Here is a 12,858-nt window from a genome sequence, read left to right as displayed (position 1 = left end):
AAACAAAGACTGGTAGATGGAGGGAGAGAGAGAGGGCAATGGGAATAGAGGGGGCATTGCAATTAAAGTGGAAATAGATGGTAGTCAGGAATGGAGTGAAACATTACGATGCTGCAGGCAGGGTTGAGGAGGTGGAGACACAAACGGAAGTTAAGTTATTGCATGATTATGTCTCCTCTACACCAAGGGTTCCCAAACGTTGGACTGGGGACTGCCCCGCCCTGAAAAGCACTTGGAATTGTATAGGAGTTGAGGCATTACATTTAGTTTGACTCAGTTCCACAGGTAAATATTGTGAAAATAGCAGATGTACAAGCTCTTGTATATTCACAATGTTGACTGACTTGGCTCATTCTTACCAAATATTTGACAATTTGGCCAATTTGGTGTTACAAATCTATTAAATTGCAACTTTAGAAATGTGCAGAGCCAGATACCCTGTATACACTTATACACATACAATATACTGTATGTGTATAGGTTATCTGCCTCTGCACATTTCTACAGAAAACAATGTTGCGCATTAGGCTAATCATCTGGGGACTAATCATCTGGGGACCACCCAAAATAATTTGGGGACCCGACCCCCAGTTTAGGAACCACTGCTCTACACAATAAAAGTCTTAAGAGATAAATTAACACTTTATAATGTACACAATAAAAATGTAGCCAACATTCTCTTTATTAAAAAATCACACCTGTGTGAACTGAGTGGTGCAACTACACATTTATTGTTATAGTTACTGTACATTAGAACCAGGAAAGCATCTGTGTCATAAGTACTCGCCGCATGTGATGTCGGTGATGTCAGTGACGTCACATACTAACCATAGCAACCATGCTCACCCGTACAGGCACAAACACACACGGGTACTAACAAAGCCAGTTGTTGGAGTGGTTTGCACCACTCAAAAAATATAGATGTAATTTGTCTTACTTTTAGAGATACAGTGCCAGCTATCGTGTTCTGGATGTGACGCCAAGCCAACACACACCGGATGCAGAGAGACAACCCGCTCAATGGTGATAATTCGCTTTAGTGATTTCTGACGTGCCGTTGTGGTGACTGCTATGCCACTGCTGCATGTCGAAGGGCCCCTGTCCGAGGGGATCGATATGACCAATTGAACCCCCTCCCCGCAAAGCAAAATGGCCACTATACGAATATGGTCAATGACAGGTTGTGTCGTAGGCCTTACGTCACACAAGTAAGTCCTACGTCCTCCCGGTGGGGGCACCCCACTGGCAGGTGAGTCAGTAGGATACAACCGCAGTGACAACACAAAAATGTGTTGGGGGAGGAATTCATCAGCATAATGACTACATTGGGGAGAAAAAGGGGTAAAAAACGATTGGCTACTCTAAATTCTTGGTGTGTGACTGAGCGCATGGTTTATAGCAGGTATCACCTGGGTCGGTCACATGGTTTATAGCAGGTATCACCTGGGTCGGTCACATGGTTTATAGCAGGTATCACCTGGGTCGGTCACATGGTTTATAGCGGGTATCACCTGGGTCGGTCACATGGTTTATAGCAGGTATCACCTGGGTCGGTCACATGGTTTATAGCAGGTATCACCTGGGTCGGTCACATGGTTTATAGCAGGTATCACCTGGGTCGGTCACATGGTTTATAGCAGGTATCACCTGGGTCGGTCACATGGTTTATAGCGGGTATCACCTGGGTCGGTCACATGGTTTATAGCAGGTATCACCTGGGTCGGTCACATGGTTTATAGCAGGTATCACCTGGGTCGGTCACATGGTTTATAGCAGGTATCACCTGGGTCGGTCACATGTTGGGAAGCTAGAGCCTTACTTCCGTTTCTCTGGGGTTGCTCCAATATCACTGCGGCTGCGGCTTAAACCAACACTCAGGATTTGGCAGTGTACGCTCCGTGCAGTGTTGATCTTTGCTGCGATACAAGCACTTATACGTACATATACAGTATACATTCTATAGATTAGCAAAGCGTCTAATAATAACACTGTAAATGTTATTATTGAGAAATCAACCCATAACCTTTTGCAGAAGTACTGTGGTTCCCAAACGTTTAGCTGCCTGCGACCCAAACGAGAAATTTGACTGAGAAATGTGTCTGCGGCAGGGCTCGAGACTAAGGGACTCCCAACGTCGGGACACTGATCTACAGTACAAACTCATAATACCAGTAAGACGCCTGGGGGCGAGAAGCGACCTTGCCCACGCATCCGCCTGGGTGACAGCAGACTGCTGGGCGAGCGCTTGCGCTTTGGAATGGGGGATCAGATCAACATATCTGCCTGGGTGACAGCAGACTGCTGGGTGAGCGCTGGCGCTTTGGCATGGGGGGTAAGATCTTCATTTTCGGGCCTGTTAAGAACTCTAGTTTTTTCTGGCTGCCGGGCGCGGCTGCACTATTAACGTTGGGGCAGGCCTGTCTAGAGTTTAAATGGACAGGTATCAGTCAAAAGAGAGACATCGAAGAGGATGGATGGATGGGGAAGGATCAACATATGGAATGTCAGAACAGGTCAGCTCCATATATGGAGCTGACCCTGATCTAAGGGTTTGAGGTCAGATGTAGAGTTGCTGGCCAATATTGATGACATCAGGGATCTCCATATATGGGCATAATATTGATGACATCAGGGATCTCCATCCCTGATGATGTCACGTGCTCCATACCTTTTTTTATTTCTCATAATTTTTATCCCACGATTTTGTAACCCAGTTTTTTTCACCCAGTGCCAATTATCTAATGTAATCCTGGGCGCTACACTTCCTCTGCCAACCTGGGGGGGCAGCGGACTGACCTCATGCCTCCTTCTATGCATGAGGAGTCCTAGCTGCTTCTTTTCACCTGACAGGGGGGAATTTCCCTGGCCGGACGTAGCGCGTGGAAGGATCACATTATTCCGACCAGTTCCTACCTCCAGCTGCTAGCTGGAGGTAGTTTTAGAGTGCTCCATCCCTGATGATGTCACGTGCTCTCTCACCCCGACCAACCAACACACACACACACTGACGGGAAATGCATGATTCCATAGTTAACTGCGACCTTCGGTCGCAACAAGGTTGTTGTTTTTTCTTCCAATGTATTTTTTATGTATTTATGAAATCTATTGAAATAATAATTAAAACAAAATTAGGAAAGGAAAATGTACTCGTGACCAAAATAAAGCCCACAATAACGACCCACTCCCGAGTCCGACCCAGTGTTTGGGGAAACGCAGGTTTACAGGACTGTTGACCTTCTGCACAGTCCTGCTTATTTTTAGCATCACCTCAGTCCACCTTGTGTCCGACCACAACATAATTAGACCACAACATCAGTCAGTTTGCTGTTGCGTCACTCTCCATCTCCGTCCAAATCATAATCTAGCTTAGGTAACCGCCTCTGTCATTAAGCAAATTGGTCTTAATGAGGTAAAAAAAATATATCATACTCCCCTCTCACCAATCCCCGCCCCCCCCACATGCACCCAGGCCTCCCCTTTGATGTGAGATGTGGCTAAATTGGCGGGTGCTTGTCGAGAGGCAGGTACCCCGGGCGCACGGAACCGTGTCATTGATTGGCTGTGATGAGCTGCAGCTGATTAGCGTGTCATCCCATGATGTACGGTCAGAGAGAGAGAGAGAGAGAGCCCCCTGGGGATGTGACCACTAAGCCGCAGAACCGGCGAACCCATTTCAATTACTGCTCCGCAGAACTCGTGACCTCACCAGTGGTGGAAAAATTACTCAAATGTCTTACTTAAGTAAAAGTATCAATAACGCAATGTGGAATTACTCTTTTGCAACTAAACGTCCAGAATTCAACATTTACTTCAGTAAAAGTACAAAAGAATTGGGGTAAAAATTTACTTAAAGTACCAAAAGTAGGAAGTACTCATTGTGCAGAATGTCCCAATGTTTGTGTAGGGCGAAAATACAGATTTGCCCAGACACATATGACGTAAATTCTCCATGCATTGTCAATGGGAATTTAATCTTTGTGTAGGACGAATATTATATATAAGTAAACGTACTGAAAACAGTAAAGTAGAAAATACCTCAACATTGTGCCATTAGAGTACTTGAGTAAATTTACTTTGTTACTTTGCACCACTATCATTGACCCAGGCTGACCGCTCGCTGACCTCACAGCGCTCTGTGACAGGTCAACCAGGTGGAGCTTATTATGGTCAGACGTATGTCGACCAACCTGGCAGGAAAAAAAAGAGGATGTATTGAAGAGTCCTTTGTCCTCAGCAGCAATGACTCCCTGCTTGTCCCATGCGACTTTGCCTGGCTCTGCTCACACATGTAATGAATCACAGAGGAGCTGATAGGTGCTACCTTTAAAAGTTTAAAAGCGGCTGTTCGGCTCAGGTCTGGAAATGCTGTCTCTCTGTGTCAGTTCAATTCAAAAGTAGCTTTATTGGCATGAGAAAACATACGTTTACATTACCAAAGCAAAAGTGGAACAAAACAATCAGAACAAAACTATGTATGTACAATTCAATATTAAATGTAATGGGAATAAATTAAAGTGTAAACTTACATTGCAACTTAGAAGGAAGACTATTACTATCTTGTAAAAATTGCATTGCATTTTCTGTCAGAAATAGTTTTACATCCATGTAATATGTATCTCTCTCTCTCTCTCTCTATCACTGTGTCTCTCTCTCTCTCTATCACTGTGTCTCTCTCTCTCTGCCTCTCTCACACACTGTTGTTTTTTTACATGAGTGTGCAATGTGTGATAAGCGTGAGCATGTAGATTGAGGGGAGTGTGATCCTCACCTCTACTCCGAGTAGGAGAGGTGTGCAGCTGATTTATAGACTGACAGACGTGTGCGTGCGTGCGTGCGTGCGTGCGTGCGTGCGTGCGTGCGTGCGTGCGTGCGTGCGTGCGTGCGTGCGTGCGTGCGTGCGTGCGCGAAAATCCAATTCATACGGACACACAACATGTGCACGCACACGCAGCGTGTAAATGTGCAGCTAAGAACAAGTAAATAAGCAGAGGATGCCGGATCACAGCAGAGAGCCATGAGCAGATGGAAGGACTATGAGGGGTGGCTGAAAAAAAAGAAAGAAAACAAGAGGAGAAGAGAGGGAGGAGGTGGGGGGGGTAGATGGATATAGAGAGAGAGAGAGAGAGAGAGAGAGAGAGAAGAAAGAGAGAGAGAGAGAGAGAGAGAGAGAGAGAATCATAGAGGTAACACAGGGGGGGAGGCTGTGGAGGAGAGAGGTTGCAGGACATGCACAGCACAGACGGGCATGCAAAGACACAGCAAGCATTGCAGCGCTTGGCAACGGCAGCAGCACCTGAGAACAAGCGCTAGCAGCAGCAGCCAAGCAACCACCACAGCTCCATTCACAGCAGCGGCAACAGAAGCAAAGCACTGCTGGCTGCATACAGAGAAGCTGTGCCAAGCCGCCGCCACCACCAGCACCACCACCAACAAACAGACAAGACGACAGCAAAACAAGCCGCACGCCTTGTCTGTTTTCCTCCCCTGTAGAGGAGGATCCTCATCAGCATCATGGCAGCAGAGGAGCCGTGGTAATACCACATGGCAGGGATGATGCGGCAGGACGAGTGAAGCTGGGGTGGGGGGATATACCGGAGCTGAAGCTTGAGCCGTAAAGGGAAGGAAGAATTGACAGTCAGCGAGGAGCCACCTGGCTGACCGCCTCACGGCTGCTCCTGCATGCTGCAGGCGGCGAGTCTGATCCCACTCCAGAGCAGCGGCTCCCAGGCAGACGAAGGAGCGAGCAAGCGAGCTGAGATGCTGAGATTATGCACGTGGTGGCAGAGAGAGAGAGAGAGAGAGAGAGCAGCTCCTGTGGATTCCCCCATCATCTTCAGCAGCTTCATCACCACCCATAGATGTGGACCTGTATACACTGGCAGCAGTAACGACGAGCTAGCTGTACTGTAGCTGCAGTGGTAGTTCCAGGATACAAACCTCCAGACCTTGTTTGTTCGTCATTTTTTAGCACCGGTGCATTAGGATACCAGCCGGGCTTTTAGCCATTATAGGTTCAAATGCACCTGTAGCCGCATCGCGTTGAACTTTGCAGTGCAGTTATTAGCTGTAGTAGCACTAGTACTAGTACTTGTTTTAACAGTTGAAGTAGCCCAGTCGTAGCACTAGTGGTTGTAATAGTTAGTAGTAGTTGTAGTAGCAATAGTAGTAGGCCTAATAGTAGTAGAATAGCAGTGATTGTAATAGTTGTACTAGCTGTAGTAGTAGTAATAGTGGTAGTAGCAGCAGTAGTTGTAAGAGTTTTAGTAGACTAGTATTAGTAGAAGTAGTACTAGTTGTAGTACTAGTAGCAGTAGTGTGTGTGGGGGGGTGGGGGCGGGGGGTCGGGTGGGCTATTGGCTCAGGACAGAACACTGTGTGACCAGTGTGGCTGATGAAGGCCACCTGGATCCGAATACTGAAACGAACCAAGGGAGGTCGCGTCAAGAGCTCTGATGCCTGTGTAAGCACACCTTTAAGTATGTTTACATCCATGTCTGTGTGTGTTCTCATAGCACTGACTGTGTGTGTGTGTGTGTGTGTGTGTGTGTGTGTGTGTGTGTGTGTGTGTGTGTGTGTGTGTGTGTGTGTGTGTGTGTGTGTGTGTGTGTGTGTGTGTGTGTGTGTGTGTGTGTGTGTGTGTGTGTGTGTGTGTGTGTGTGTGTGTGTGTGCTTGAAGTACGACAGCTTCTGACACGGCACGCAAACGTTGGTGGCGATTTTATAACATCTCAACCTAAACTGACTTTGTATTAACATCTAAAGGCACACACACACACACACACACACACACACACACACACACACGTTGTAACTGGCAACGTTAATGTACTGTCAATGATACGAGCAATGTTTGGAAAGCTCTGTCTAATCGTGTGTGCGTGTGTGCGTGCGTGCGTGCGTGCGTGCGTGCGTGCGTGCGTGTCCATCCATACATTACATACCATCAATCAGTGGCTGCAGGGGGGTGGGGGTCAGGGCGGAGCTGCCTGGTTGTTTATTGATAGTGATGATGGGCGGTGCAGCGCAGCGTGTTCTGTCATCATTCATGACTGTCAGGTTCTGGGCAGATAACAGTATCACCTTCCTCATGCTCGGACCCACTGGACTGATGTCCTCCAACTCATTTGGACCTCATTTGACCTGACATGATATTAGCCTGGCATGGCCACACTGTAATATCACTGCGTAGATGTTAGCCTGGCATGGCCACACTATAATATCACTTTCTGGAACATGATATTAGCCTGGCATGGCCACACTGTAATATCACTGATATTAGCCTGGCATGGCCACACTGTAATATCACTTTCTGGAACATGATATTAGCCTGGCATGGCCACACTGTAATATCACTGATATTAGCCTGGCATGGCCACACTGTAATATCACTGCGTAGATGTTAGCCTGGCATGGCCACACTATAATATCACTTTCTGGAACATGATATTAGCCTGGCATGGCCACACTGTAATATCACTGATATTAGCCTGGCATGGCCACACTGTAATATCACTTTCTGGAACATGATATTAGCCTGGCATGGCCACACTGTAATATCACTGATATTAGCCTGGCATGGCCACACTGTAATATCACTGCGTAGATGTTAGCCTGGCATGACCACACTGTAATATCACTGTCTGGAACTTCAATGTGGAAGATTTATTTCCAAACGGGCGGTTACAAACAAGTTAAAAACACAAAAATCTCACTTTGAATAGTGCACTCTGATTGGTCACCCACAACTCTGGGGTGAGCGAAATGTAATTCAAACTGAGGAGTGCCAGACACATATCCCCAGGGATTGTTTTTTGTCCTGTGGCAGATTTGTCAGATCAGTCTCTGTTTCTCATTCGCTTCAAGCAAATTCGCCCACAGTATATCAGGCGGTCCATTTAAGCAGTCACTGTTCTGCGTTCACTGCATGTAACAGTAATCGTTCAGATGTCAGCATTCAAATTCCCTCCACCTCCCTGGTCTCCTCCCTACTGTGGCATTTAGTTATGGGTGATTCTGTGATTATAATAGTTATGGGTTGTACTGTCTATGATATGTGGTATCCAGTTCTGTAATGGGTGATTCTGCATGTGATTATAATAGTTATGGGTTATACTGTCTATGATATGTGGTATCCAGTTCTGTAATGGGTGATTCTGCATGTGAATATAATAGTTATGGGTTGTACAGTACTGTCTGATATGTGGTATCCAGTTCTGTAATGGGTGATTCTGTGATTATAACATGATTCATGGATTGTTTTATATGTGATATGTATCATAATGTATCTATGTGGTTATGGCATACAATTTAAGTCGTTATTCATGTAATGTCTTTACCTTGTGCTCTGCTCCGAGGGGTTTGTGATCTCAGATTGTGTATGTTGCACAGGCAATCTGTAATATCAAATGAGCAGAGCCACACATGCAAATAGCATCGGCAATCAGGGCAATACATAGGGTTAGAATATTACGAGCCCCCAGAACTGTGATAGAAGAGTGAATCTGTTCGGTTGTCACGGTGGCACAGTCGGTATAGCGCTGTCGCCTCACAGCTAGAAGGTCCTGGGTTCGATTCTCGCCGGGGACACTGTGGGCGCTGCGGGCGTGTTCTCTCCTCTGCATCATCAGTGCCCATACCCTAGGTGGAGTTGGCGAAAGGGCCTTTCTGTGCAGAGTTCTCTCTGTGTCCCGTAATGTAGGTACCCTCACAGAAAACATCCAGTAATCCTGGTCTCTATACTGCCTCCCCGCGCTACGTCCTAACGGAGGAAACTCAAGACCTGCTCACTCCTCATGCATTGAAGGAAGCATGAGCTCAGTTTGGGGCTCTCCCCAGGTTGTCAGAGGGAGAGTAGTGCCCAGGTTGGAAAAAGTTGTGTCTGTTCCTGAACTTAAGTTATAATAACAATTTCATACGATTGTCATAAAAAAGTTAGAATGTAGACCATAGTACAAACGAGGGCCCTCTTCACCCCATTTACACCATATCTCCATCGTACTGTAAGTTGTAAACAACTCAACAACCCAGATTTTTTGTGTGTGTGTGTGTGTGTGTGTGTGTGTGTGTGTGTGTGTGTGTGTGTGTGTGTGTGTGTGTGTGTGTGTGTGTGTGTGTGTGTGTGTGTGTGTGTGTGTGTGTGTGTGTGTGTGTGTGTGTGTGTGTGTGTGTGTGTGTGTGTGTGTGTGTGTGTGTGTGTGTGTGTGTGTGATTTTTAACGACGCCAAAAAACATGACACCTACTGCATACTGAGTGTCACTTTAATAGTTTTAAGCTGCGCGGCTAAGCGAGAGCGCTGCGCGCGGACGACACAATGCCTTATTCATAAGCCCGGTGTGATGAATGCTCCAGCTCCATGGATAGTTAATGAGCTAGGCTTTCAAATAAACCTCTCCAGGTATTTTTAGTCTTCCACTGCAGGTACAAAGTAGACGAGATCAGAGTCAGACACACAGAGACAGTTAATGAGCTTGGCTGCCGGACATCATAATTGCAGGTTCTAAAGATATGAATGGTTCATTATCATTTGTAATAATGCTATACTGTACCTACCGCAGCCTCATCAGCTTCCTTAACGATGGTAATGCAGCTATTGGGAAGAGTTGAGGATTGATCTATCCGTGTGTGTGAGGTTTGATCTTTCTGTGTGTGTGTGTATGTCGTGCGTGTGTGTGTGCGTGTGTCGTGTGTGTTTGGCATGGCTGGGTAATTCTAATCAGGCACGAAGTGGGGGAGGCTATTTTTAACTCAGACACAGCAGAGAGTATAATGGTGCAGTGAGATGAATGAGACACCGGCGACTGTGGAGGCAGAGAGAGACGTGGTCTGCAGGTGAGCCAACCTGAAGCCAACACGGTTCCCCTTTTGGTTTATGGTGGTCTGGGGACCCCCAGGCAGGCAGGCGGCCACGGGGTCATGATTGGTTTGGTGGTCTGGGGACCCCCAGGCTGGCGGCCACGGGGTTTTGGTTTGGTGGTCTGGGGACCCCCAGGCAGGCTGGCGGCCACGGGGTCATGATTGAAGGGGTTCCTGGAGTAATATTAACCCATTTAGGCCTGACGTCGAAATAAAAAAAAGTCTTCTGAAAGAATATATATTCAGGCCTGGGCAATGGCTCAGTGGTCCAGGCACCTTGGCTGGTAACCTTGGCAGTGTGCCACAGTTTCGACTCCCGATCCCGACGGCCTTTACTGCATGTCTTCCCCCCATCTCTCTCCCCATTTCCTGTCAGCCTACTGTCTGTCCCTCCATAAAAAATAAAGGCGAAAGCCACACAAAAAAAAAAACTTAAAAAAAAAAAGAATATATATTCAAAGATTTGTGCCGCATTTTCACGATTTTTCAAAGATGGCAGACCTACAAGCTCATAGCGTGCCACCGATCTGCTATTTTTAAATAGCTAAAGTATAACATGATGCTTAGTAAAAACACCAAAAAGGGTTCCCGTCCAGAATGGGTTAATATTATAGCATGAAAATCAGTTTAACCACTTTATATCTATTAAGCTCAAAACATGGCATGATATGTGACATGTTGTGAGCTTGTATATATCTGCTTTATTTGTCTTGGAATATATGTATACCTTTGAAACATTTTAACAATGTAAGCCTTTTATGGGGGTCCCTGGCAGAAAATATTTTCAGATGGGGGGTCCGTGGCCAGGTATAGAAAAAGGTTTGAGAACCACTTTTAGTTAACCACTTAAACCCTATTTACCTGATTGATGTGAATCCCCAGGGCTCTATAGGGCCCCCTCCTTTTTCCCCCTCTACTTTTTTATTTTCAAGGACCCCCATAAATGTAGTAATGGAACCAAATGGACCCATAGGCCTATACACTGAGACTCTTGCCGAGTTACAGACCCCCCGTCCCCCCAAGAGGCTCTCTGTGAGACTCGATCGATTGATTGATTGATTGATTGATTTTTTTATTTCACAGCAAAAACTGTGGACGACACCATGATAAAGCATTACACTTGTCCACAGCAGGGTCCACCATTTTCAATTCATCAGAACATTTAGAGACGTACAAATATACACTTACTGTACATAAAACAGGAAATCATCATAAATAAAGAAATCATCAATAAAGAAATCATCATAAATATACACAGTAGGGCTGGGGTGCCCACACATTTATGACGTGAGATCTACTTTCAAAATGACCAGCTCAACAAGATCTACCCACTGAAAAAATAAGTGTACCATTGCTGAAAATAGTTTAAATATATAATGTACCTGGGGGGGCTTTGGAATAGGGAGAAATTATGACAGGCAGTTTCTGCCTGGGGGGACTGCAGCCGTCTGTAGGTGCTCTTTGAGAGCGGTTTTGAAGCAGTCAAGGGATTCACATATCTATTCACATATCACGCACGCATGCATATGCGTGCATGCATGTGTGTGTGTGTGCGTGTTTAAATTGAGTGTTTCAATTCTATTTATCATAACAGCGGATGAATGGAAGTCCTGTGGTGTACAGTATGTGTGCGAGAGAGATATAGTACAGTTCATGTGTATTATTGTGTGCAGTGCACGTGCAGTGCAGTGCGTGCAGGTGTGTGTGGTGTGTGTGTGTAGACAGATTAGCTGTCGTGCTGCCTTGTCAGGCAGAGAAGAAGCGTTAATTATTCAACACGGACCCAATACCTTAGATCTTGTGGTTTTGTGAATTGTCCCTTTGGGTGTATAGCAACGGCTACAGTGATTTACAGAAGAAGAGAGCTATTTACGGCAATAAACGAAAGTTATGCTCCGTCACACAATGGTGTCGGGCGCCCAAACATTGCTCACAACAGCTCAATGACTCACGTTGTGAGCTTATACTGTAGGCGCGATATTCTGTCTGCTATTTCCTCTTTGAGATGTGAATGGTGCTTCAGTGCTATATATGTGCCCTCGCTTGTTTCTCCGTGTTCAGCGATCAGGTGACCTGGGATGACTGGTGCTTTTCAGAACTGTTAACGCCTTAAACCCTGGCGGGGGGGGGGGACGCTGTTTTGGTTATGACATTATGGGTTAAACCTTTCAAAAATAGCAGTTCTGCAAGCTCACGATGCATCGCAGTTGGGAATTTGTGAAAATAGGTGGCTCAAGTGGTTCACATGCGTAGTACAGTTAGTATGTATGTGCGATTTCCGTCTTCCTCAGCGCGTAGGCAGGGTTTAAAATAGAATTTAGTTAAGTTACAGATACAGACTAAGACGGTATATTATACCCAATACAAAATACACAGAGTCCCAGTATCAAAAAGAGTATCCCCCCAGAGCAACGTCCATTATGTATATGGTTGGGACCCAGGACCGGAGGAACTGGATCCGACATTGATGAATCGGTTAACATCACATTTGCAACCGTTTCCGCAACCACATTTTATCACACTGTCAGAGCTGGTATGTGGACTTCACGGCTGTTATAGAATCACAATAGTGGTTATCAAAACTTTTAATTCCAAAGACCAGCCTAACTTTGGAGTAACAGGACCTTTAAGGGTCTATTTGGAACTGTTAAGGAATCGGACCGTTAAGAGGAGACCGCTAAGGAGCCGGACTCGTTCAAATCCTTTAGGATCCGAACCCTATATATAAGCAAACACTATAGCCTACGACCGATATACACGTTGTGCGACAGACACTGAGGTGTGGTTGTCCTGTGTTCCTCCAGGGTTCGGCCGACTCCTACACCAGCCGTCCATCAGACTCGGATGTATCCCTGGAGGAGGATAAGGAGGCAGCGCGCAGAGAGGCAGAGCGCCAGGCGCAGGCTCAGCTCGACAAGGCCAAGGTACGTAATGCTGCGCTTCTTTACCACCTCGCTTCTCAAGCATTTGTGAAATACACGCCTTCTTTTCAATCATAGGCTTAT

General features: G+C 46.1%; 1 protein-coding gene across 2 annotated transcripts in view; it reads left to right on the top strand.

The window, feature by feature from the left end:
• cacnb2a (calcium channel, voltage-dependent, beta 2a) overlaps nucleotides 1-12,858 on the top strand; it is a 111,896-nt gene that overhangs the window by 60,008 nt on the left and 39,030 nt on the right. For both annotated transcript variants that reach the window (XM_079489990.1, XM_079489989.1), the window contains exon 3: nucleotides 12,658-12,777. In XM_079489990.1, the coding sequence (XP_079346116.1) occupies nucleotides 12,658-12,777 (120 nt within the window). The remainder of the gene's footprint in view (nucleotides 1-12,657; nucleotides 12,778-12,858) is intronic.

Source organism: Electrona antarctica (assembly GCF_951216825.1).
Source record: "Electrona antarctica genome assembly, chromosome: 20".
Lineage (NCBI taxonomy): Eukaryota > Metazoa > Chordata > Actinopteri > Myctophiformes > Myctophidae > Electrona > Electrona antarctica.
The sequence above is the reverse complement of the archived record's forward strand: the minus strand, read 5'-3'. Positions and strand labels throughout refer to the sequence as shown.